Source organism: Semicossyphus pulcher, unplaced genomic scaffold, assembly GCF_022749685.1.
Source record: "Semicossyphus pulcher isolate SPU_LCO1_2020_fin unplaced genomic scaffold, fSemPul1.0.p SCAF_14, whole genome shotgun sequence".
NCBI lineage: Eukaryota > Metazoa > Chordata > Actinopteri > Labriformes > Labridae > Semicossyphus > Semicossyphus pulcher.
The window spans coordinates 17744412-17771025 of NW_027211648.1; the positions used below are offsets into that span (position 1 = coordinate 17744412).

A 26614-nucleotide genomic window follows, 5' to 3' on the forward strand; every position below is an offset into this window, starting at 1 on the left:
AAAAAGTGATCTAGATACTCTCAAAATCTACAAATAACTATAAATTGCCCTTCATGATTGCTTATATTCTATTTGCAGCTTCTTCAATTTGATTAAACTCACTGTCATTAACTGGGATTGGAAGAGAGTTAACCACATCAATCAGCTGCTTCCCTCCAACCAGAAATGCATAAAACAGTACAGTTTGATATGAATAGTATAAAATTATAATAACCTAAAAGCTTGATGTAAAAGAAGCTACAACAAGATGGTATTAAAAAACATGTTGAGTCACAAATACATCCCAAAAGGATAAAATAGTTTTATTTATAGTCTCATAATAAAGGTATGCCTCAACTTGCAAGACAACCGTTGGCAGTATGTACAACATACCTGTAATTTCCACGGAATGGAACAAACAAATATTGATTACGTACACACTAACTTTACCTCTGCAAAAAGGAAAAAAAAGAAAGATAAACATTCCCAGCACAGGCAAATATTTCAAGGGAAGGCTTTTCTTTGCAGAGCTGACACCATTTAAGAGTATACAGTGTTATATACTACACACTGAAAAGGACTTCCATTGACAAAAATAAAAGGTCACTGCCCTTTAACTGCATTGCGTAACATTCAGCATCCATTAGGAGATTTTTTTTTACACCCACATTTCATTTTGAGATAATAAAAATAGAGGAAAATAAACAGCTGAACCTGTGTAACATCCACTAAAACAACAGGTCAACTTCTTCATCCTCCTGTGTGATCTGGAAAATCTCAGGCCAAACAAAAAGGAGATCAGACATCAGGGTTAGAAACCAAATTGGGTGCATCACTATAAATAGAAGGGTTCATTTGCTTACACAAACATTTTCAAGGACAAAAACTTCAGCCACCTACACTGAATAAGGAGGGTTGCATCTTGCAAAACAGACATTTCTTTTTCAAAAGCAACTTCACATTCTTTTCTGGAAAAGTATGAATATTAAAAAGGTAAACTATTTCTAATTAACTTTTTGTCAAAGGTGGTAAAGTCTCACAACTCCAACGATGGGAAAAAAAACTTTATTTTGTGTAGCTTTACTAAAGTCTCATAACTTGTCATCTCCACATTTGATTATGAAAGGTTATCATGAGGTTTGAAAAGCTTAAAGTCCTTCAAAACTGCTGAGCTGCCTCACTGTGGGGGTCTTAAAAGTTGTTGCTGGGCCACAAAAAGGAGTGACGGGATGCTTGCCAGGAGGAAAAACAAAGGTAGAAGCGTTTTATACATAAGAGCACCTCTCTCACACAGTCTCCACCTCGTCTCCTGGACTGGCGTAAGAAGGCAGGACTGAGTGCGGACAGGTAGGAGGAGTCTGGGGGCTGGTGGGGCCAAAAAGAGTCTGTGTAGAGAAGCCGGCACGATCCGAGTCTAGCTGGGATCCACGCGCAGCTTCTTTCTGTTGGGCGGCTCGTCCGGCTCTGATTCAGAGCTGGAGTCAGACCCGCCGTCGAAAGCGGACACCGCGCTCCCTTTGCGGTTTGTGTACAAGCTGCTGTCAGAAGAGTAGTTTGTCTGGAGCTGAGTGTTCCCCTTGGCCTTCTCCAGTGCACGGACTGCAGGAAACACACACACACAGAAAGGCCATAAATACCGCAGAAAACCTCACGCCCATCACATTTTTGGACCGCTAAAGAGTTCTTTTGCTTACCCTGCTGCTCCAACAGTGCATTCTGCTTCTTTAGGTCATCGATGTCTTGCTGGTGGGTGTGGTTTTTTCGCCTCATGTACTGTATGTACTCAGTGGCTTTGTCTAGAATCTGTGCTCGGGAAGCCTGTTTGACAGAACTCTGTCAGCGAAAATTTCAGAAAGCAGTGGGACAATGCTGCAGTTTCTCTTTATCCAAGTAGAACATGTTATACACAGATCACACACTTATGCATATACATACATTTCAATTAGCTTTTGACTTTAAATTAAGGGTGTAAAACAGGACTAATCCAAAGGCTACCAACCTTTAGCACACATGCTAACACTGATATACAATTCTCTACTGCTATAACCAGGGTTCCTACACATTTTCCATCTCAAAATTCCATACTTTTCCAGACTTCTCTGTAGATTTTTCAGACCATATGGGTTAACAATGAGCACAATTTTCCACTGGCACTTTGGGCCAGTAACTTTTCAAATTCACTGGCCCAGCCATTAAAACCACTGGCCCTGAAATAATTTGTTATTTCGGTATTATTTTAATCTCAAATTTTGTTTCTACTTATTACTGAATATGTGTTCAATTGTGGAACTATTATAAACTCATAAAAATAGACCAAAATAATCTCATGGATATAAATAAAGAGGCTTCTTTTACCACACTTGGTTCAGCAACTCTGACACCCACATGAATAAGTAGTAATAGCTGCAGTTGCGTTACTTATACGGTGTGTTACCTACCATTACTGACGCTGTTCAAATGTATTTAAACTAGCGTGATCAGCCCCATGACAGTTACCTTTTGAAACCAAATCTTACCGTCTCCTACTTTCTGTCAGCACACACACAGCCTCACGCTGTTGCAGGTGTTACCATTAGAAGTAAACAGTCCGCAGCATGTCCGCTCTGTGAGCGGTCCGTTTATGTAGCCACAGCGTTAACGTGCACTGGGACGAGGTGCCGCTGATAACGGGAATACACACACTTAGAGCCACCTCTCACATCTGTGACGGCAGGAGCGCCGCGCACATGTTTACAGTATACAGGCAGGTGACACAGACTCTGCATGCACAGCAGGGGAAGTAAATCTCCCTCGTGTGTACGAAAACTAAAACGTCTGTGTTTATCCTGGTAATGACGGTATTGCAAAATGTTTTGGCAGAACGTGACACCGGTGATGTTACTGAAACCGGTATACCACCCACCCCTATCTTTTCCTCTTTTTTTCATAGTCCAGTGCACTCTGCTTTTTTTCATTTCAACTCTTTCCCTTTTCCTACTTTATTGTTGTGGGCTTGTGGATCCTTCTGGCACCGTCTGGCCAGTGCTTATTATGCTCTTATGCAGCAATGGCTGTACACAACGCTACAAATTAAACCATGCTATGTAGCTTACTCACTGACACTATATAGGCAGCTAACAGTCCCATGCATTCAATTCATTATCTGGCACTGGTACTGCGGGGATTAGCTGACGTTTGCTTCACTTCGTTTTACGTTTGCTAGTCATTTGAAGCTCAAATTCTCACATTCGGTGCGTTGGCAGATTCAGTACCTGTTGTGGTTGGTCTTGGACTACAGTGCTTTTGCCCGTTCATATGGCTTACAATTGCCGCCTCCGCCATGTTGGAGATGTCGAACAATTTTAGACAAAGTTTGCATCTAGCCTTCTTTTCTAATTTGGAATCTTTAGTCAACTAGGCTTTATATTTGGGATTTACAAGCCAGCAAAACTTGCAAGTCCCCAGAGACATCAAGCTCGCTCTGGCCCGCGCTCTCACACAGTACACATTTTGGATGTGCTTGCTGTCTGCTCCAAACGCAATGAGTGTATGATCAATTTATATTTAGGAATTCTGAATTTTATATTTAATAAAACTGAACGGGGCTAATAGTCTGGAAACACAAACATTTTTCCAAACTTTTCTTTATCCATACTACAGACCTGGAAATAACTAAAATCAAATTCCATACTTCTTCATACTTTTCCATACTGCGTAGGAACCCTGTAAAACATCTTTACACCTAAAAAAGTTATTTAACCACTGCTTTTCACTTTTCATATTTAATATGAATGATTTATAGCCTTATAAAATGGACTGTAGATACAAACATATCGCTCTCCTTCCAGGGTTGAGGTGACTGAGCTGCTGAAAGGTTACAGCCAGGGCTGTTTTTCCGACTACTTTGCAGCCAGCCTGTAAAAGTTCACTGATGACGTAAATTGTGACAATGATTCCCAGATATTTTGGGACAAATCAACTATCTCAAATCTTTGATTGCAACATGAACGTTATGCTGTTTGATTTCAAATATGTTGATGATGCAAAGTGAAGAGAAAATCTAAAACGGGCACTTCATGTGACAAAGGTTGCTGAGTCCTGACATAAGTCTCAACTATAAAAAAAACATCGGTAGAGATATGAAATTTGGATAATAAAAATATTCCTCACCTTCTCCCCTTGTAATGCAGGCACAGAATCTCGTAAACCGTGGAAGCTGTCTTTAATGTGGTCCCTGCGTTTGCGCTCCAGCGCGTTGTGATGTGCTCGCTTGTCTGCCTGAAAGGAGACAAGCAACAGTTATATTTAAAACACAAGAAATACCACACATCATAAACCCAAGTTTACTTAATTCTTACTTGATTTTAACAGAAGGGACAGCAATCTCAAGTGGCAATGTCCAAAAGCAGCAGCTTTATATTGCAAATAAGTATGAGTAGCGCTCTTATCTTTCATGTCTTTACATGTGTAAATGTCATTTTCGTGACAGCTTACAGCAGTGTGCAAGTATAATGTGTACAAGGCAAGGCAAGGCAAGTTTATTTATATAGCACATTTTCAGCAACAAGACAATTCAAAGTGCTTACAAGGATGTGACCTGTTAACAGTGCTGTTTGCTTTCAGTCCCCACAGCCTTCGACCAGATTTATAAGTTGGTGCAACTACTGTACACACCGCTTGCATTTACAATATACTTGATCCGCACCGGCTGTGGTCAGCTCAGCCCAGAACAGGATGTAGTTCAAGTTAACGATTCGAGAATAGGGCAGAAAATACTGTTTGTTACTGGTGGCAAAATGTTCCAAATTGCATCGTTAAATATCAAATTCCATCAAGAAGAACACAGTGTTCTGCCATGTTGCACCTTGTACCTTGTCAACGATGTGGTCAGAAGCTGCAGACCCTTTTCTTAAAAATCATTAATTAAAGACAGTCATACATTTGCGCATTATACAAGACATTTTCCATGCCTTTATCCTTCTTTGGCTAAACGAGGCAAATTATCTTAAAATTTTCAGATGGGGTAAAAATGAACAAAAATAGCAGAAATGCAGGCTGATTTTTGCTTTACATTTTTTTTTATTAAGATGAATAGATGCATGTTGTAAATAAAAGGTGCCAATGATATAAATATATATTTTTTTTAAATGCTAAAATTCAATTAATGACTTGTATGTTAAGATGTGAACTATCCTGTTGCACTAGAAATTATCACAAATGTAAGCTCAACAGGCCTAACAGTACACAGTATGTATCCAAAGCTCCAAAGCTGGAGATCCCAGCTTAATCAAATGGGGGAGGGGAATCCATAGCGCTGACAAATATGCGACCAGCTCGAAGATCTGACACAATTCAGATATAAAGTCAATCTTAATACCACAGCATATTTTCGGACCAATAAATGCAGCTGGTTCGTACTACAGGGGATTTAGTTTTTCATGTACATAATGTTTAATGTTGCCTTTGACAAATGCATTTCAAATTCAATGTGTCCTGCACAAGCGCTAGGTTCTCGTTGGAGGAGAACGTTTTATAAAAAGTAAAGCAGGCTGCAAAGAAATAGCTGCCAAGCTTGGCGAGTCCTTAATCAAAAAAACATTAAAACACGAACACTGAAGTCTCTAGTGTCCTATATTCACTGCGGTCAAGTGAGACGTCGTTTGGATTTCAGGCGCATCTAATAGTGCAATTACGGCACTGGTGCTCGGAGTGGCCAAAATGGACGTGTAAATACTCTAGCTGAAGACTTGTGCAAGGTTTACAGCACTCATCTGCTGAAACTATATTATGAAACACATCACGAACTAAATGTTGCTTATTTAAAATGTGTCACGGAAAATGTCATAGTGTGAAATGATGTCTATGCATGGGAAGCTCATCAGGAACACCACGGGCTTAAGTCAAAAGGACTCCGAGTTAGAATGAGATTTTATGAAGATATGTCATATTACTGTATTCTTCATTTAAAAGAAAAAATAAACAGCAAATTCAGTGATGCAAGTATTGTAATGCTGGCACTTTCTACAGGAAAGAAATGAACAGGGATTCTTAGTTCACCCAATATGCAAACAGTTTTCTTAAAATGAAAAGATAAGGGATATTCCTATGCATTAAAGCACTCATTTACTGTGGAGGTGAATTGATATAAATGTATAAAGTCTATAAGTAAACCAGATAAAACATTTAGGTAAAAACTAAATAAATAAAAATGTAATATATATAATGTATTACATATGATAAGTATGGGATTTATGGGAATTCCCTGCAGTTTGCTTTAAAAAGTATTCAGAGAATCCTAATGCATCTTTTTGGCCGCTGTCAGCTCCCGTAACGTAATTACACGAACAGCTGCGCAACAAAATGTAAACGGTGGCTTGCTTAACATGTTTTTTTTACAAAACACGGCTACCTTCACCGAAATACAACGACGAAACTTATTCACCAGACAAATTAACGAAACTTTTATTTACAAGCCAACCCGGCAGCCCTCCAAAAAATACTTCTAACGTCTCACTTCCTATTTGTCTGCTGTGTTAGCCTAGAGACTCTGCTAGCTAGCTAGCTAGCTAGCTCAATCAGATAGCGTAGGTTGGTAGGAATGTTAAACTTGCTATTTGGCTTAGAATTTGGCTAGCTAATTCTATAGGAAACTAAACCACATACATCGCTGTCGACTTCGATGTCATCGTTTTCACTCATTCTTCGGTAAAAAGGTCTGAGAAAAGAAAACAAGCAGCTGTCAAAACAAAGTGCAGCGACAACTGGGGGCAAATAAAATCTAGCACGGAGCTTTGCTACAGCAGATACATGACGATCAACGGTTTCTTTACACGTGATTCGCCTACACATGGACGGGAAAACATTCACAGCGCAGGCGTAACAGAATGAGACCTTGTGGGTAATGTAGTCTTGTTTCAAAGCGCAGCTAGCGTTGCACTTATAATGTGTCTGTATTTTAAACTACATTTCCCACAAGTAAACGGATTTGGACGCGCCCACAAACATATACCGTTATCTCCTACAAGTTGCAAACACAGCAGCCTCAGGACCTTCAGTGCTATAACTCAAGAGAATCAAAATGGTATTTCCTGTATAGTTACACATATAAGAGACAGCATTTCATTAAATTGTCATGAATTAATTAGTGATGCCTGCTGGTATAAAAGTATATTTGATTGGACATTTTCTCTATAAATAAACCATGCAAATATGATTCCTTGGTATTGAGGTCTAAAATGCATTGTGCTAAAGTCTGTTGTCTCAGTGGTCAGGGTAGAAAGCTACAATCACTCTGCTTCTCTCTCAGCATATGATTATGAGGCCAGATGGTGGCCTCGCTCACTTTGGCTGCCCTCCCCCACTCACCATCCATGGCTGCACACTTGCCTCCATAGGACCTTTAAATAGAATCTGCAGCAAGCCATCACTGCTTACAAACCTGCTACCGGTTACAAAGATGCGCTTTATAATAAAGAATTTGTTTTGTATAATTTGAATAAGAAAACGCTAAATGTGGGCTGTTTTATATTCATGAAAACAACACTATTAATACTTATTGTGTGATCCTCACGTGTGCACTAATATTTAAGCTAAACAACAGAGGGTCAAGTGAAAAAATGTTGTGCATTACATAACCTCTGTCAATAGAGTACACCAGCACATATTACCTTCATTGTAACCTCCCAATAAAAAACATACCAAAGATACCAACAATAGAAAAAAGTATGTGTGGCCAGTTAGAGCTCATAATACATTGTTCAACTTTACAATCTGTATCACATTTTTAACTATGTTTACTATATTAATTATTTTAAGGAATAAACTGGCAGCACCAGAAATCCAATATTTGCTCACACAATAAAACGTTTCCAGAGTGTCAATATTTATAGTCAATGTTACAGTAATTGGCAAATGGATTTATTTAGGGCTTTATGCAGGAGGTTGCAAACGAACAAAATAGTGCTTGAAGTGAGACACAAAACAGACTACTCTGCTTTTCATTGTAGAACTGGTTCTACCAGAGACATTCTACAGAAACATTTTATCTGGCTGCAATCATAGATATATAATAATGGACTGGTAAATGGACTGTTCTTATATAAGTCTTTTCTAGTCTTCCGACTACTCAAAGTGCTTTTACACTACATGTCACATTCACCCATTCACACACTGATAGCAAAGGCCTAGGTACCAATATCCAATTAGGAGATGTACACATTCATACCCAATGGCTATGCCTTCAGGAGCAATTTGGGGTTCAATGTCTTGTCCAAGGACACTTCGACATGTGACTGTAGCAGTCAGGGATTGAACCCCCAACCTTCCGATTGAGAGACGACCAACTCTTCCACTGAGCTCTCGCCACCCACGAAAAATGTAAAATGGTAACTTGCTGAACTGCTTGGGTTGTCCTCAGCCAGTTTTAATTTGATCTTTATCCAAATTCTCTCTTATTTTCAGTTCACAAGCTCAGTTTATACATAATTATATCTTGCGTTTTAAGTGGACTATTTTCTGATACGTTCATATCATAAATTAGGCCTTTGCATTATTGCCCACCCTATTATCTCAGTGGTCGAGCTTAGATGTCTCGAGTCTCTAACTTTTGCTTTCTGTTGTTGGCTTCAATCTTAGTGCTTTTCAGGAAGGTTCCAAAACCCAGCTGGATTTACTTCGCCCCTGCTGCTTTGATGTAACAGACTTTTCTGTGGAAGTTTCTTCACCCAAGACAGATAAAAAGAAAGTTCACTTCAGCTGTCGTTCCGGGAAAAGATTCCACTGAATGTCAGCACATGAGCTGCACTGAGATTCTAAGATCTAATCCCTACAATGCTTTAAAGATTAGGGCAACAACTTCTTTATGGAACACTTTTCATCTGTTGTGCGAGTTGTAAATAAATAGGCCTGGATGCACAAAGCACCCTCACAAAAGAAGAAGGCCCCACTCTGAGACTGATAACTCTGCCAGGCAAACTGCATCCTCTGCCCGGTTGCATAATTTTAATTGAAGGTCTGTTAACACATGCAAGTGAGGCCTAATGAATAAAGTGCCCCTTTAAGGGGTACAAAGGCAGTTACATTCTTTCCACATTATCCAGCCCAGCGACACCAAACTTTCCCACGGGGGCCCTGAAACAGAGGACGTATACGCGCGCAGCTCACGATGGATCTTTGATGACTTCCAGTAAGTGGTTAAGGGAAGCTGCAGGATTCACAAGAAGTCCGAACAACACATTGAGAGGAAAACAGTTGTGCAAGTGGATCCACATAATAGATTGTGTCTGGAGCTGACTCCCCGGTTTACACCTTCCATGTGTATGTCATGAGCCCATGTGACAGAGGGGAGGGCACAGGGCGTCCAAACTCAGAGAAAAGCAGTCAGACAGAAGAATGTAAGGAGAGAATGAAACGAGTGTGTGAGCGAAAACAGTGAAGCTGAAGGTGGTCTCAAACTAAGGTAAGAAAGTGCTTTTATTTTCCTATAATTACAATGTATTTGATTTATTCTTATATTATTATTAGCAAAGAGCTTAAAAACTAAATTAAAGTATTGTTTATTGTGCAGCTCATTGCATATTGCTCATCCCAATCTGTAGAATTTTAACGCCATTAAAACCCCCAAAAATATCATGTTAGTCCTTCATTAGAATTAACATTTTGAATTATGTTGCCTAATTTTTCCTCTAATCTCCTACAAAAAGCATCACATGTAAACACCAAAAGAGTCCCCGAGCATTTTTAGTCACCTATTTTCAATCTGTAAAGCACATGCAAATGTTTAACAGGCCTCAGTTTAGAGGTTGCAGCAAATAATATCTCAAAATGTTAATCTAATTTTGATAGTAAAGGACAAATGCAAACCTTTTTTTGAACCTTAAATATTCACATGAAGTAACAATAAGCAAAATACATCTTGGTGTAGCGGGGAATTTGACAACATCTGCAGGTATAAACAGCTGCTTCTGTCTCTTTGGATCAATGATAAAAGCCGGACTGTGACTGAGGTCTGAATCTGATTGCATTGTGGCCTGTTAGTGCAATATTTACCAATCAATACTGATCAGTGATATAAAGGTTGTTGCTGGTAACTTTGCTGGAAGACTTAAGGTGTATCTGCAGAGAACTAAAAGCAGACTGCAATCATGTTAAAGCAAATCTAAAGGCTGTTTACGCAATAAATCCCTCCTGTCTTACTGTACGTGGATTCATCCTGTTCCAGGTGGTAGCATTCAATTCACTGTGTCAGCAGATTATTCAGTAACGTATTATGAGAAGCAGTGTAGGAAGCAGTACATGGTGGTCCTCACATTTTTAGAGGAAATAACACGATGAACTGCATTTGTTTTCGTCCTGTGCTGAACTAATGTTGGTTTTAGCTACTGTATAACTATTATTAACAAACACATCGGATGAGACAGGTACCTGAGAATCAGCAGTTACAGTATACTGAAAAAAACATGATCACATATACTTAGAGTGGTGTCGCAGAAGAGGACGTGAACTAAAGGACACGAACGAGTTCTTCACTGTAGTTTATTTTGAGTCAATACTACATACACAGTTCTGTAGCCAGAAATACTCGCCGAAGTATTGAATCCACCACAGAAAATAGTCCCCACAAATGCAGTGTTTACTTCAGGTTTGGTAACATTTGTGAATAAATACACTGACCAGGTGTTTTTGTTTGTCATGAAGTTTTTTTATGTTTTTTAAATACAAAATATGTTTGTGACCTGTTTTTAGATTTTTTTTCCCTGCCATAGTAAGATATTAGCTTTAGCCACAAACAAGCTGGGAAAGTCGAAGAGATGGACAGACACACTGAATAATTTTTGGTGAAATTAAGGACCATGGACGGATTATAAACTCGCCACGGGCCCTATATAACGGCAAATATACCTAGTAGCTTACACACGCCAGACCCGGCGAAACGAGGGGGTGTGGGGGGACCATGCTGGGGGACTATGACCAGATATTATACACTGTCAAGTGTCCATTACGCACGCAGTAGAGAATATAGACATGGATACAAACAGCAAAAAATCTGTTGTTTCACTGTCTCACTGACAGGTCGCACTATCCATGTCATCCCTTTCACCCCCCACCTCTCAGCCAATTATGACTTATTACATCTATGAAAATTAATCGCTCATTTAAAAAATAACATTTAAACAATTTTATTCAAACAACATTGTCAAAATAACATTTATTTGCAAAACAAAAATACTTATTCATGATATACATGCTTAAGGCCAAGGGCCCTCATTGGCTCAGGGCCCTGGGCAGGGTTGAACGTTTTTTGCGCCCGCTAAACCTGTGCAAACTATGCTAAGTGCATAAATGATTGAATGCACCCCAAACTGTGCTGCAGAGCAGACAGCGTCTCTGTGCTCTGGTGCTGTTTGCACATATTTAATGGGTCATTATGCAACATTAGGGAAAATTTTGGAAAATGCATTTGAACCCCACTGCAAAAAAATGTCACATATCTGGAAGAGCAAGACATGAAGCAAGCTTCGTCAGTGTCGAGCTTAGTTAATGCATGAGAGCACAGCAGAGAGGAGGTGCAGACAGCAGCTGCAATCCATTCTTAGTGAATTCCCTCCGAAGATCCTTTTGCAACCCGTTGAGTGGCCCCCTGCTGGACATTAGCAAGAATGCAGGTTTTGGGCACTTCGACATTGCTTCACGTTTGAAACTAAGAGGCGACGTGTCATGCCAATGGGTATGCTATAGCAGATGATTTGCTTAAAAAACAGCCAAAATTCAATGAAATCAACTAAAAAATAAAAGAATACAAAAGAAAAACGGCTAAAATTATTCAAGTTAAAACTAAAGCTTACACTATTTGCTGTGAATGAACTTCATTGTCTTTGTGTGACAGGTAAAAGCTGCTGCACAGATGAGCGGCATCATGAACGTGACGGTGGACTACAATGGAACTGAGGGAAACGTCACCGACAACGGAGCCTTTGTTCTCCTGAACATCTCCCCTTTACTCAACAGCATCATCAACATCTTAACCATGGTTATCCTCTTCATCACCATGATCTCTCTCGGCTGCACGATGGAGGTTTCCAAAATAAAATCCCACTGCCTCAAGCCAAAAGGAGTCGCCATCGCGCTGCTGGCCCAGTTCGGCATCATGCCTCTGACTGCTTTCAGTTTAGCCAAAATGCTGCAGATGGAGTCATACAAGGCGGTGACTGTGCTCATCTGCGGCTGCTGCCCGGGGGGAACCTTATCCAACATTTTTACCCTGGCCGTAGACGGGGACATGAACCTCAGGTAGACCCTCATTCATGTCTTTTTGGGAGATTCCTTCAAAACAAGAGCCTTTTTTACAGGCAACATTTGAGACATTTGCTTTTCAGTCTTATAATGTTTTATCTCTCGCTTTTAGCATCGTCATGACTACGTTCTCCAGCATTGCGGCCCTGGGTATGATGCCTTTGCTGCTCTTTATCTACTGCCAAGGATTCCCCAGTCTGAAAAACGCTGTACCGTACGTCGGCATCATCTCAGCCCTTGTGTTCACACTGGTGCCCTGCGCCATTGGCATCGCCATTAATCACTACAGACCAAAGTACACACCAATCATCAAAAAAGTGAGAGTCCTGATATCTAATCTGGATTTTTTTTCCTGCAGAAATTTGTATTTTTCTATTGGTGGAAAGCAAAGTTGCTACTTTAAAGATGCTTGTGATGTGTTCAAGTGTCCCAGTAGGCCATAATAGTGACAAAGTTTTAATATTATTAGTATTATTGATGTACACCATCTTTAAAAGAGAGAATAAGGGAGTTTCATGTTTCAAATCTGAGCTTTTATTGGACATAGATTGACTTATATGACTTGACTTTCTCGACAGGGAGGTCTGAGCTTGCTGGTAATCTGCGCCATCATATTGTTCACCCTGTCTGGTGTCGCCATCAGAGAGATCCTGTGGATGATCTTCACACCTGATATTCTGACCGTGGCTATAGTGATGCCGCTGACTGGCTTCACAATGGGATACGCCATGTCGGTCATATGCAGACTCAGTTCAAAGTAAGTGAGCAGGCGAATCTGCAGGCGAGGGACCAGATTTTGGTATCGGAAATGTTCGGAAGAATCACGTATCAGCAGGCTTTCGTTGCATGCAAGAAAAACAACGTGGAGAGCAAAAGGGGGGAAAGGCAGTCTGCCGTAATCCCAGCTCCCATCAGCGCTCATCTGACAATGATTTAGCTTTTTATGTATCTCTATAAACAGACATCTGCATGCAAGTGTTGCTAACAATCTGCTCTTAGACGTCATATCATGACTTCAAGTTTATTCACTCTTCTCAAGTTGCTAGTCGGACTGTAAACAACACAGTGCGCAGAAAAGGAACTCTTGGACGGAAGTCCTTTAATGCTAACCCCTGGCTACACCGGAAGCCAAGAGGAGTAGGACGCTGCTCTGTCCTTAAGTTGGCAACAAAGCCGGTGTACTGCTTTGTCCCAGTTACTACATACTCAATTTAGATAGTTGGCCAATGTACGATTTAGTATATCTCGTGGTATTCTGTGCAGTATTATTTATGTATCAGTAGTATAGCTGCAGGCTGGCAGTGCAGTGGTTAGCAGTGTTGTGACCAAGTCATCTTTGTGCAAGTCAAGTCAAGTCACAGGTTATGTCAAGTCAAGTCGAGTCCTTAGTTAAGGCAAGTCAAGTCCCGAGTCAAGTCACTTTTTTCCCCACCCAAGATCCAGCATACTTACCTATAGTCTTTATAATAAGAAAAGACAAGGTATTAGAAGGCCGTCTAATAATGATATTATTGGTCAATTTATATAATGTATTCCAAAAGTATGACAGTGAATTGTATCTGTATTGTCTTGGCTCAGACACAGCCATGATGATGGTCTGTCCGAGACCGTATTGAGGAGTAACAAGTATGACTGATGAGGCTTCTCTTTGGGGAAAAAACATCAGGTAGCGTGGGGCTTCGATGTTGCGTGTTGCCATAGCGAGGAGTTTGACTGACATCCAGTCATCCGATCATGACAATCACATACCGGGGAGCTTTTTGAGTCATCCAATCATGATTCTCAGTTTGCGCTGCGTACATACTTGATAGTTAGACAGAAACTTGACAACACTAAATTGTATCATTTCATATTGAGCAGCTAACATTCAAACTTATGAACACACTCAAGTCATCGAGTCGTCATGCCTCAAGTCAAGTCTCAAGTCATTTATTTTTTGTCAAGTCAAAACAGTGACTCGAGTCGACTCGAGTCCAAGTGTGGTGTGGGTTCTCTCCGGGTACTCCAGCCACCTCCAAAGACATGCTCGTAAAGTTAATAGATAATAGATTGCCTGTATGTGTGAACGTTAGCGTGAGAGGTGGTCTGTCAGTATGTGTCAGTCCTGTGATTGACTGGCAATTAGTCCAGGGTGCACCCCTCCTCTCGCCCAATGACAGCTGGGGCCGGCTCAAGTCCCCCAGCAGCCATGAACAGGATAAGTGGTATAGATAATGGATGGATGCATCGATAAAACTACACAAGAGTAAATGAAAGAGTTAAAATGAGCTCTACCATGGCCAACTACAGCAGTGAAATGCTATTTGCGAATTAATCCATGAGTAATGACAATCCATTAGAAGCAAAACTCTCACAGAACAGAGGCGTGTTAAGACCCATTTAAATGGTGTTGCCAGAGTGGAGCACTGACTTATGCAGGGAGGTTTTAAATTATTAATCAAAGTATTAAGCAAAGGAACCAAGTGTAAAAAAAAAAGTCAATAAAACTTGCAAACAAATCCTGTTCTTCCAGTTGCATTACAATTGTTACATGTATGAAACTCACGTGTACTATCAGAAATAGTGACGAGTGATTTCCCTCTTTTTAGATGCTGCAGGACCATCGCCATGGAAACAGGATGTCAAAACATCCAGCTGTGCTTTGCCATCCTAAAGGTGACCTTTTCCCCGCAGGCCATTGGAGCCTTGTTTCTCTTTCCTCTGATATACCACACGGTCCAGGTCACAGAGGGCCTTCTGCTGACGCTGTGCTTCAGATGTTACCGAAGATTCAAGCCACCAGCGAAGGGTAAATGTCACAGCTGCATGTGTGTTTGTGTGGAGAGAGGCTGGGAGGAGGTGTAAGATGAGCACGTTCAGTTTCCACATATCTGTAGCTGTTGGTTTTAAGTGGTCTAATGTCGCTGTTCTTCTCCACAGAAAAAAGCCTACACGACAATGTTGTCATTTAACAGAAGTTGGAAAATCAACAGCATCAAAGAAGACGCTGGATAAGGAAACCAAGAAGGGCTGAATCCTTCCTTCTGAGGATGCAGCTGTTCACCCCACTGTCTTTAGATCCTCTGCACATTTGTCACTCAGGCCTGTGATGCAGCCAGAAGCATTGTTAAAATCTGTGCAACAACTAATACTTTAATTTTTGCTTACTTACTCAAGCCTTATAATGTAAAGCACAGCTATTGCGTTAAGTAGAAAGTCAATTAATAACATGAATGGTATTTTTGTATTTATATTTTTGTATTCAAATATATGTTAGAATAAAAATCAAGCACATTTTGATGCATACATTAACAAGTTAATAAAAAAATTACATAACGGTTGTGTTATTTGATCTTTTGAGGGTGTTTGTGTTTTAAAGTAATGATCTCCAAGATTTTCATTTACCATCAGCCAGCAGTGGTTGGTCTGCCAGAGAGGGTAGGCGGAGCTAAGCGGCTGCTTGTCCTATCTCTGCAAGTGTTGCGAGTAAACAGTAATCTACTATGGCTGAACAAACAAAGAAAAGATGGATGACTACAGATACAACTTCAACAATAAGTGAAAAAAAGTGAAAAAGAAACAAACTCGACGCTCAGATAAAGGCGAACAGTCTAAAAAGGAAAGCGACCATCAGCGAGGAAAATCAAGAGTTACAACCGGAGCCAACCGTGCACGTCACACGTGACTTTTGTTGTGTTCGAAATGCCATAATATACAAGCAGTATGTACTGATTTGGCCAAAATGTAGTATGTAGTATGCAGTATGCAAACAAAAGAAAAATGTGCAGTATGCCAAAAATACCCGATGTCCAAAATTGGAAAACTGATTATCGCCATAGGTGTCGCCAAGGAGAACGAAACTAAGATCTTCGAGATTATAACTTAAGTTATTTAATACTCTATAAAAACATATCTAATGTTTGAAGGTTTTAAAAATAAGGAATAAAAAGAAGCAAACAGGCAAGATGAACAGCTCAAATAATATTTAATCAAAATGATCGTATGATATTTACAGAGGAAACTTAAATTAGAACTTTTTACATACATTAAAACACCTTCACCGAAAAACAAATATCCATTCCTCAGTCCAAAAGTGAATCCAATGGACAGTCAAACAAAGTGAACACTGACATTACACTTATCTGTACACTTTACAGTGCCACATACAACGTGCCTGCAGAAGGATCAGAACTGAAGCGACATAGTGAAAAGACCTACTTTCTTTATCGTAAGAGCTGTGGAAGCGTCAAAAGAAGCCATGGCTGATCAACAGCGACCTGGACACAAATAAATTAAATACACGTTTTCCCCGTTAAGACTTCAAACAGGAACATCTGAGCAGCCTGCTTAAATTAAGTGAACAATATTTTCCGAGTGATGTGTCTGACAGAGCCACACATTTTATCACTAAGCAGTGGAGGCATTGAACTGACATTCATTTTTAAAACTCCTTATTTCACATATTATAGATACTTGTGCATAGAAGTGGAAAGCTAAGGCCATAGGGAGCCGGTGTGAGTGTGAAAGAAAGGATGAAATGTTGTTTGCAGGCCTCAAACAAAATATCTCTTTAAAAAAATGGCTGCAATCCAAAGAAAAAAAAACACAGGGTGGTCGATACTTGGGCGGACACAGAGCCTTTAACTGTACAGTGGCGTGTGGATAGAGTCATGATTAAAAACACCTTAAATAATGAATCACAAACATCTTTGCAAAAGTGTCTTACATGGTGCGATATGTAGCTTATGAAAAGTAGTTTATCAAGACACTAGTGAGATTATTCGCTCCCAAAATGAGTTTGCAGCTTCGCCCATTTACTGTTTTAAACAGGAACCCTCCTTCAGTGACGTCTGTTCTTTCTGTTTTTGTTCTACACTTTCAGCTCCAGGCATTAGACGGACATACATATTGTGTAGGAACTCCTATAAAAAAATGTAAGCATGTATGTACATGTGACTCTCTTCTCTTCTCCTTTGGGATGGTCAGAGGATCTTCTCTGAGCGACCCTCAGCTTCACTCAGAGCCCCTCGTGTTTGGCTTCTCTGTGTTGACAGCTGTGTTGACAAACTCTTGTGAGGCATCCCGCTCGCCTGTACAGGTCACAAGCAACGCTGGTTGTTATGGGTAAGTCCAAAGGCTGCAGCAGTTTTCAGGCCTCCTTCAGCAACGGCATATCTGTGGAAAGCAGACAAACATTCATGAGTACAAAGTGTGGATTTTAAAAGAGTTAAGTGTGTTTGACGAGGGTTTACCATCAGAGTAGTCCATCTCAGAGTCCAGAGACAGGCTGTGTTGGTCGCTGCCTGCAGACGGCCTTCTTTGCGAGGATGAAGGAGCAGCAGCACCAACATGCTCCAGGACCCAGGTGGAGGATGAGGGGGAGGGTGACGGAGAGGAGGAGGAGGAGGAGTGGGGTACAGGGTGGACCACAGCCATCTCCGACTGCTGCTGTTTGAGGGAGGAAGGCCGAGAGGGGCCAGCCTCTGGCGCTGTGGCATGCTGACCCTCGGACAGCACTATCTGGACTCGAGACTCAGAGCTGAGTGCTGAGGCTCCGCTGCCGCTCACGGCCTCCTCGTACGAGGGCAGAGTCACCTGGACTCCTTCCACCATGATGGACACGGGCTGGCCGGACACACCTGGATCACGTCTGGGTGTCGAGGAAGGAAAGTTCTGTCAGCAATGTTTAGAGCATACCAGAGGCTCTGCCTTTAAGTATAAGATATTAGTAGTGAAAAGTATGACATGAGGGCAGACTCACCGATGGAGGGACTTGAGTCTGGGCTGCAGAAGTACAAACAGCACCACCAGGAGCAGGATTAGAGCCACTGAGCTGGCTGTGGATGCTACTATGGACAAGGCAGGCATCCCTAGTGGTAAAGTTGGATCGCGGTCTGAGAGAAAATGAATAATTAAGCATACAGAGCTTCTTGTAATAATTAATCTAACAATACTCTTACATCTTTTTTTTTTACCTTGCTCCATGAGGCAACTGAGCTTCACTTGGCTGTCCCATTCACCGTACTGACAGGTTAGGTATTTATAGTCTCCTTTCAGAATGTAGCCTTCATCACAGAAATACTCAATCACAGTGCCGTGAGAAAGTCTTCCACATGTGGAGGGGTGGCAGGTGTAGCCCCCGTTCTCTGGCTGATATGGAGGCTGGCACACTGTCAGTGGAAAGGAAGGAAAACAATACATTTATAAACTGAACTGCTACATCTTTTACATAGATAGCCAAATCTCACATTTTTATAGACCTAAAGCAGATACACTAAAGGCAGAATTAAAAAGGGAGAGACTACTATGGGGAGGTGTGTCTTTACCGTCACTGCGTATACAGCGAGGAGGTTGAGAGGACCAGTGTCCCAGTGTGGTGCAGGTGAGGATGCTGGGTCCGTCGGGCAGGTAACCAGAGTCACAGTGGTACTCCAGTACCGTGCCAACAGGGAAGGAGCTCCTGTTGGTTTCTGTCAGATTAGTCGAGCCGTGCTGCACTGTAGAAGGTCGTATACAACCTGAAAAAGGGTGTAAAAGAAATCACAAATACAGCTGCTGTTGATGTTGCAAAGAAAAATGATAGACAAAACAAAAATATCTTAAAATAGATTAGAAAGGCACAAAAAGGGTTGTAGCTTGTGAGGCAGAACGACTACTTCAAAGTGTCTGCTAATCTATCACAGCTGTATGGTGCAGCTGATAGACATTAAGTCTCATTTCCCATATTTACTGGTACTTCACAGTAAACCCACAGGAAAGGCTGGCTGGTGTAGCCCCCATTCTCGATCGATGACTCCAGTGCTGTATAATGTTTTGCTATGATCTCACTGTGTCTCATCTTCGTGTATCGGTTTACAACAAAACTTTCTTTCTCCATCCATTAATATGCATGAGTATGGTACAATCTGGGTGGCGTGTTGGTCATATGCATACATTTGTCATTAAAGTTGCTGTACATTGATTAAAGATACAAAATGTATCTCTGAACTCTAATAGAGAAGGTTTGTACAGTATAATCAGGGCAAAATATTAATGCATATATTAATATATATATTATTATTAATTATATATTACTGCATTTAGAGGAGAACTTAAAACTTGTTTTTGCTCAAACCAAACCAATGCTATTCATGCAAAGAAAGAGCATAAGTTAAGTTAAAATCATATATGTGAAGTGAAAACAGACAAGATGAAAATAAAATAATGAAAAATGTAAAAACAAAATACTTCTAAACACTCCCATAACGCTCCTAAAGATCCAGATAATATCTATTTATTCATGTTATGATACATCTCAGTACCACAGGCCTGGACTATGACTCAGAAATTGCAGTTAGCGGGGTCATTTCAGAGTTAACCCTGCACTGAGACTATAACAGAGACTATTGGAAGGCACTTAAAAATGATGAAAGTACACCTACTTGCTGCTTTTAATTTGTTTTTTTAATATATATTTTTTATTTGCTTCCAAGACTGTGACACGGCTTAAGCTGCAACTGAAAGAATAAGGCTCAAACCGTCATAAACGCCATATTAATACATCTAAGCAACACATTAGTTCAATTGAATACACAGATAATAATAGCCATTACTACTCGTGCCCTAATGATGGAAGATAAATTATATTATAAACATCAACTTACATATTCACATTCAAACACTGTAGTAGTAGACTAGTTGATGCTTGCAATTGCTGCAAACAATTTCCCTTTTATGCGAACGCATTCTAGGAAACCCTGGGATTTCTTATCAAGTTAATAACACCGAATGCAATTGCTTCTGTAAGAGTTAGTGAAGAAAGATAACCAAAAGCAAGTGCCTAGGGGGTAATCAGGGTTTATGTTGCCTGAAGGAAGAGTTAGAGTGCAGACAGTGCTGTCAGGAGGTGTCTTTACCGTCACTGTGTACGCAGCGAGGAGGTTCAGAGGACCAGTGTCCCAATGAGGTGCAGGTGAGGATGCTGGGTCCGTCCGGCAGGTAACCCGGGTCACAGCTGTACTGCAGTACTGTGGCCACAGGGAACAAGCTCCTGTTGGTGTCTGTCAGGTTAGTTGAGCCATGCTGCACCGTAGAGGGTCTGATACAACCTTAAAAAAAGAGACAACATTCAGAAAAAAATTCTGTACAATACTTGACAGTGAATATACATTTTGTTTATATAGCACATTTCAAAACATTATGTACTGCTTAACTTACCTACAAAAGTTAATGTTTTGGGCATTACAAAGCTAACAGGTAGCTGTTTAAGACTTAGACATTCACCTATTGATAAATCTGAGTTTGAAGACCAACCTTGGCTCACACAACTGATCTGCATGGGGCCGTCCCACTGTCCATCCTGACAGGTCAGGTAGTAATAGTCCCCAGTGAGGATGAAGCCCTCATCACAGAAGAACTCAATCACCGTGCCATGGGAAAACATTCGACAAGGGGTCGGGTGGCAGGTGTAGCCCCCATTCTCAGGTTTGGACAGGGGTAGACATGCTGTTGGGAAAAATGAATGTATAAGGTTTTATAACTGGTTTTTTTGTGTTACTTGTTAGCAAAATTGGCTATTAATCATTAGAGAGACGTAAGATACAAGTGTGAAAATGTGTGAAAGTAACAACACAGTGTCTGGCTATAACTTACCACCACTGCGTATACAGTGAGGAGGGTCAGAGGTCCAGCGTCCAAGTGTGGTGCAGGTGAGAATGCTGGGTCCGTCTGGCAGGTAACCCGGGTCACAGCTGTACTGCAGAACTGTGCCCACAGGGAACGAGCCCCTGTTGGTTTCTGTGAGGTTTACCCAGCTGTTCTGGACCATGTACGGCCTCACACATCCTGGGAAGAGAAGACCAAAGAACGAAGGAATTCTGTGAATCTGCTTCATTAAAACACAAATATTTTGAGCCTGGTTTGATATATGTTAGCCAGTGAAGCCACAGGATGACCTTGTGTCTTTAAAAGGCTCTGCAGTGGCCCCACATACAGGGTGTGAACATAATAACAACAACACTTGGTCTACATGATGTACTTCAATAAAATAGCTAAACAACAAACACTACAATGGCAATGTTATTAATGTTATTATTAAAGAGGCATGAGATAAACTCCAGTCACTGTGCTTTCACTCAGCTCAGATACAATTCTGCTTTGGTTTAAATAGATTCAAATGTTACAGTACAAATAAATGGAATTATACTTCACTTGTAGAAGAGTGCACGTTAGGAACTTGTAATCTGCAGTTCAAATAACTCATTAAGTAGAAAATTCTGCCAAAGGTGCTGTTAATTAAAGTTAATTAGAGCAAACGCAACAAATAATTGTGCATGACAAATTTTTAAAGCATTAGGTTTTGTGGTACATTGCCATGAAGAAAAGTGTAAATGGGTTTAAAGAGCAACAAACTGTACTTAATGTGGATTGCCTGCATTGTGACGGATCCCATCAGACCAGTGAGAGCACCTGTTTATTCCCTGTCATGTTTTAAGTGAGGCTAGTGGAAAAATTTGATTTAAATCTAAAACCATTGGAAGTTTTTTTTTTTTTTAAAGACTGCAACTCCTACAAAGTCTGGTTATACATTAATGATATGTCAAATGATTTGTTTAGTTCACTGGATTGTGATATCTTAACCAATGGCGCAATACATAAATCCTCTTACTAAGTGTGGGAGAAATAATGGCTAATCGTAGTAATCTGGATTCTTCGTTTTGCAATTCTGCGTTGATGCGCAAAATTCAACAGTTGATTTTCTTTGTCCACTTTTTTGGGGCTTTGAATCTGTTTTGCTGAATCATTTCGGTGGAATAGTGTGTTACTTTAAACCCTGTAACAGTCAGTAACTGAAGTTATTTCTACTAACTCGTTGTAACTCAAGTGTAACAACAATACTTAAAAATTATTCAGATCAACATGTATTAAATGGGATCGAATAAGAAATTGTGATGCACTGAGAATTGTTTAATAATTGAATTCTAGCCCTGATAATCATAATTCCCTTGAATCCAGAGGTCACTGGTGATTCCCACCCCTACCTCTTACCGATTTGTTTATGACAAAACTGATGATTGACAATGTTTCTTCAGCAGTTAAAAGAACGGTTAATACAAAACAGACATCCTTACAGCTTTGATTTGTTCGAGTGTGCAACCAATAATTTTGCCACTTACCTAACCCTTGTCCAGTGGACACTACAGTCAATATCAACAGCAGCTGGAAGGACAGTTTAGTGGCTGAGGTGTGGGCCGAAAAGGCTTTTGATGTTGACTCTATCATTCCATTGCACATCTTCCCCCGTAGAGTCAACTCAACCTGGTGAAATTTGGAAATCATATATTTAGACAGGTTTTATATATATATTTTTTAACACGTTTTTACTAAAAAAAGCAATTCTCCGTGGCGTTGACCATAAACTGGCACCTGCCTGGCGCAGGTACTCTGCAGAGCCTGGACGTCTGCCAGAGAAATGGGCGTGATTGTGGGACAGAGGTACAATGATGACACGGAGCGATAGGGATAAGCATTAAGCTAACAGCAGTCAACGCCAATGGCAATTCCGCCTTTTAAATCAGATTATAATCAATGCTAGCGAAACAATGACACTGACTAATTGTAGTTCACATATGAATTATGACTCTGCTAAATGGTTCGCCTCAGCGGTTGACCCGTGTCGGTGCTGTCTTATTAGCTATGATAGCCAAAAAGAGAACAAGGCCAAAACAAAAGATAATACACATACCGAGTATATGATTTTGACGATAACCAGATAGCAACTATGCTACCATCTCACGTTAAAGAAAACCGATATCCATCAGAGAACATCATATTTCATTGAAAGGTTCGCCGAGATGATCAATATTAGCCTTGGACGCTAATAAACGTTCCGCCAGCTAGGCATGAAAAGGCTATTTAGTAAACACTACCTACCACAAAAACACGGCCTCTAAACCTCCACACTTGCTTCCTCAAACTGTAGACATTTATCACCGATATCTGAGCTTTACCGAAGACATTTAATGTTGCTGCGGTAACAAAAAAATATGATAAAACGAGCGGAGCAGAGCGGTACTGCTACAGCTAACCGCTAGCTAGCTCCCTAATAGCTAGCTTGCTAACAGTTACGTTGGCTAACTGCATCGATTGCACGAAACTAGAGCATCAACTACGCCGCCTCGTTCTCGTCCAGTAGCCGTAGTAACAAATGCATATTTCCATAGTTACAACATCCGGGACTGTTTGCGTCCATAGTTACCAAAATGGTCGGAAAAACACTGGCAAGTTTCTGTTGACAAGAGTTTTAACCGAGCAATAGATATTGAATTACTGCAAATATTTATATTTTGTCGCCTTTCTTTTGAAATACGAACCAAGAAAATCACAGAATGGAAATAATCCGAGGTAGTTTAGAGGACATTTCTCGACCTGCGTCGAGTGAACAAACAGGTAGCCGTGTGTCGAGCGTGTCAATGCCTCATTGTGACAGAATTTGTCCTACAACTCCATTTTCCCTTGTTGTTTTAACCAACGACGCTCCTGACATTAAGGTAATTAAGTGGAGACATTGGCATTTTAAGTATCATGATAACTGATATACTAAATTGGACTTAACTTAATATGACGATTCATTGTAGATCCAGAGCAGCTCTGAAGAAAGTTTAATTAACATCTCACCCAGAGGTCCTGACAAAGGTCAGCTTTCTGTACAATGAGTTATACACTATTTTAGGATGGTACAGTTTAAACAAATTTACCTGACACTGTTTGAAATATGTTTTGCATTTTTTAGGTCAAAGTCACGTTGACATTTGTGATGAAGAGAATGAAGACTACAAACTACAGAGAGCCTTTGAGGAAATGAGACAACTCGATGAAATATTGTCTGAAAAGATCTGCAGAGAAAAAGAAGTCAAACGTCAAAGGAAAGAGCTTCAAGCCAAACTCTGGGAAGAGCTCCTGGTAGACGCTGTCTTTGTATTTACTCATGACTAGTCAATCATATATTGCTCTGCTGTCACTAAAAGGTGGTCTTTCTTATCATTTAATGATGTAATGTTAAACTATCACTGCATTATTCTGCAGCAGAGTAAGCCTGAAGGTCATTCCGAATGCACCCATGAAGCTTTAAACACAAGGTTGTTTTTGGCTCTGGAAGCATCAGCTGGTAAGCATATAGGCAACAGTATACAGATCAACAGCACTGTTCCAGGTTTGGTACATGTGTTCATTGTGAGCCTTATTGAATGCGTTTATTTTCTTAAAGGGACAGAAGAGGAGGACAACTTTGTGCCCTTCTTTGAAACTCAGGTTGCTGAATGTGAGCAAACCAGAGATGGCAAATACTTGGATCAAAGTAAGTTATTGAAAATCAACAGAAATGCAGCACCCAACATTTCCATGTTTCTGAAATGGGTTTCTTAAATCTACGCTCTCCGTTGTACTACCCTGATTGTTCACTTGATGGCGCCATGACCTTGTGGAACTTAAAGCTGTTGTTTTTCCTTCATGGCATACTAGTGCAGACATCAGGGCACTTACCCATATATTAAGCAGTTTTCCAGAAGTGAATGCATAACATTTCACCTACTATGCAACTCATGAACAATTTCCTGATCAAGATTGTGTGGCCTTTTTATGAAATCAATCCCCTTAGGGAAAAAATGTGGATTAGATGATAGAATAAGAGCACATGGTTGAAAAATGACTCCAACAAAATGTTCTGGTGTTCGTTTCACCAGACCTGATTAAGTGTTGTTATTAGGTTAATTTTAAATATTTATCTGACAGGTGAGAAGATGCCAGACAGCTGGACAGAATCATTTGAAGTAGGCCATGAGACTGGGGAAGAGCAATTTGAAGGCAGCCATTGTGGAGCTTCCAAAGGCAAGAAAAAACAGAAGGACTTTGTCAAGAGAAACATTGAGGTATGTCAAAGTTCACGTCGGGCCAAATGCAGTGCTGGGGTATATCGCATGACTGGGAGCAAGTCTCAGACTGTTTGTTTTTCCAGTCAGGAAAATATTTGTCTGTCCTTCAAGAGAAAGACATAGTTTAGGCCTACGAGGCCACCACTGAAGATGAGTAGAAATGTTATGTAAATAATGATTTTCAGTTCCTTTTTTCCAAATGCAACAGCTAGCAAGCAGGGACGGGACCCAGGTGTTTTTCACCCAGGCAGACAAAGAGCGTCTGGCCGAGCTCCTGCAAGGAGTAGACGAAGAGGAAGAGGACAACGCCAGAGGCGCAGACAGCGAGGTAGGCCGACATGAAGCCCTAACAGACAACATATGCTAATGATAAGTCTCTTTTTCAAGTTCCTTAATACTCCCCCCTCATATCCAGGATTCATATGGGGAGCAGCATTACAGCACATGATCCCATCCCTTCAGCTACCAACTATTTCACCTTATATGAACTGCATTTAATACATACTATATCAGGTAATCAAAGTGAGTGAATATTGTTTCCAGACAGAATTTTTACACAATTTGCTATAAAATGTTCCTTCCGTGATTATATTTCTTATAATCAGTTTCACTGTGTAATATTTGGCCTTTTATATGAAGTAATTAAACACATTGCGTAACCTCAGGACAGCCTGCAGAGTCACACTGGTCACATTTCCATGTTATGATGACTGTTTGGCAGATGAGTCGGCCTCTGGGCAGAAGATTCTGTCTCCTCAAAGCAGTTCAGATTATGAACCAGATGTTAAGTGCCAGATGCAGTTCACATGGAGCGCCGCATGTCATGGATTCATTTTATTAGCAGGTTTTCATAATAACTCCCTCATTGATGTTTCTGCGAAATTCAGAGTCCTGGATCTCTCATATAGCCCTGCTATAAGCTTCAGTGCACTTACAGTGAGGGTGTGCAGATGGAGCTTACAGCCAAGAGTCTGAGGCGTCTTGTTTTTCTTTGATGATGCATTTGAGATCTGCTGTCAACCCACCTACACCATCCTAACTTCAAATGTTATTATTGTCAGTTTTAATTTACTTTAATAGCTCTTTTGGCAGCTGTGAAGCCGGTCTGAAGTCAGATGGGATGTTGGGAAGCGAAAGGGAACATACTTACCTCTCACATGCGGTACCATTTATCCTGACCCCGACAGCTCTGCATCCGTGGGACAGCCCGCCAGGGTTTTTTTTTTTTTATGTCTTGCTGCTCTATTTATGATGTTTGCCTTGACTTTTTGAACAATACCGCAGTAATTGTGGTGACAGATACCAAACTCAGGGGAGTTCAGATCCTCTGGGTTTTTTTATTGGCTGGAGGAAGACTTCCTGTTATTGCGAGGCGTGCGATTATGAACGGCCATAACGAAGCGAGCACATTATTTATGTCACCATGACTTTGGCAGTGATGCGTCTTCACTTTTGAAGACTTCGCCAGTTCTTGGCAG

At 40.6% G+C, this 26614-nt stretch overlaps 4 protein-coding genes across 5 annotated transcripts in view; 2 read left to right on the plus strand and 2 right to left on the minus strand.

Annotated features, from left to right (window-relative positions):
- Positions 1 to 277: 277 nt before the first annotated feature.
- LOC138591490 (protein max-like) lies at positions 278 to 6745 on the minus strand. Of its 2 annotated transcripts, none has more exons than XM_069662107.1 (4): positions 6622 to 6745; positions 4129 to 4236; positions 1674 to 1797; positions 278 to 1578 (listed from the first exon to the last, which is right to left on the minus strand). In XM_069662107.1, exons 1-4 carry the CDS (start codon positions 6655 to 6657, stop codon positions 1394 to 1396), a joined length of 453 nt encoding a protein of 150 aa, XP_069518208.1. In that variant the 5' UTR covers positions 6658 to 6745; the 3' UTR covers positions 278 to 1393. The 2 variants fall into 2 exon arrangements, with proteins under 2 accessions (XP_069518208.1, XP_069518207.1); XM_069662106.1 differs by having other exon boundaries at positions 1674 to 1812.
- Positions 6746 to 9264: 2519 nt separating this feature from the next.
- LOC138591679 (hepatic sodium/bile acid cotransporter-like) lies at positions 9265 to 15506 on the plus strand. The gene is made up of 6 exons (XM_069662342.1): positions 9265 to 9415; positions 11843 to 12246; positions 12362 to 12566; positions 12828 to 13006; positions 14838 to 15037; positions 15169 to 15506. Exons 2-6 carry the CDS (start codon positions 11861 to 11863, stop codon positions 15198 to 15200), a joined length of 1002 nt encoding a protein of 333 aa, XP_069518443.1. The 5' UTR covers positions 9265 to 9415; positions 11843 to 11860; the 3' UTR covers positions 15201 to 15506.
- A 690-nt stretch (positions 15507 to 16196) lies between these two features.
- LOC138591279 (sushi domain-containing protein 4-like) lies at positions 16197 to 23329 on the minus strand. The gene is made up of 10 exons (XM_069661819.1): positions 23140 to 23329; positions 22383 to 22524; positions 20860 to 21051; positions 20521 to 20712; positions 20124 to 20315; positions 18555 to 18746; positions 18204 to 18398; positions 17990 to 18122; positions 17481 to 17878; positions 16197 to 17403 (listed from the first exon to the last, which is right to left on the minus strand). The coding sequence occupies exons 2-10, from the start codon at positions 22498 to 22500 to the stop codon at positions 17378 to 17380; spliced, it is 1638 nt and encodes a 545-aa protein (XP_069517920.1). The 5' UTR covers positions 22501 to 22524; positions 23140 to 23329; the 3' UTR covers positions 16197 to 17377.
- A 265-nt stretch (positions 23330 to 23594) lies between these two features.
- Positions 23595 to 26614, plus strand: part of fsip1 (fibrous sheath interacting protein 1) — a 67490-nt gene continuing 64470 nt past the window's right edge. The window contains exons 1-7 of the mRNA XM_069662459.1: positions 23595 to 23756; positions 23844 to 23901; positions 23999 to 24168; positions 24292 to 24373; positions 24473 to 24562; positions 24997 to 25133; positions 25345 to 25464. Coding sequence (XP_069518560.1) covers positions 23595 to 23756; positions 23844 to 23901; positions 23999 to 24168; positions 24292 to 24373; positions 24473 to 24562; positions 24997 to 25133; positions 25345 to 25464 — 819 coding nt within the window. The remainder of the gene's footprint in view (positions 23757 to 23843; positions 23902 to 23998; positions 24169 to 24291; positions 24374 to 24472; positions 24563 to 24996; positions 25134 to 25344; positions 25465 to 26614) is intronic.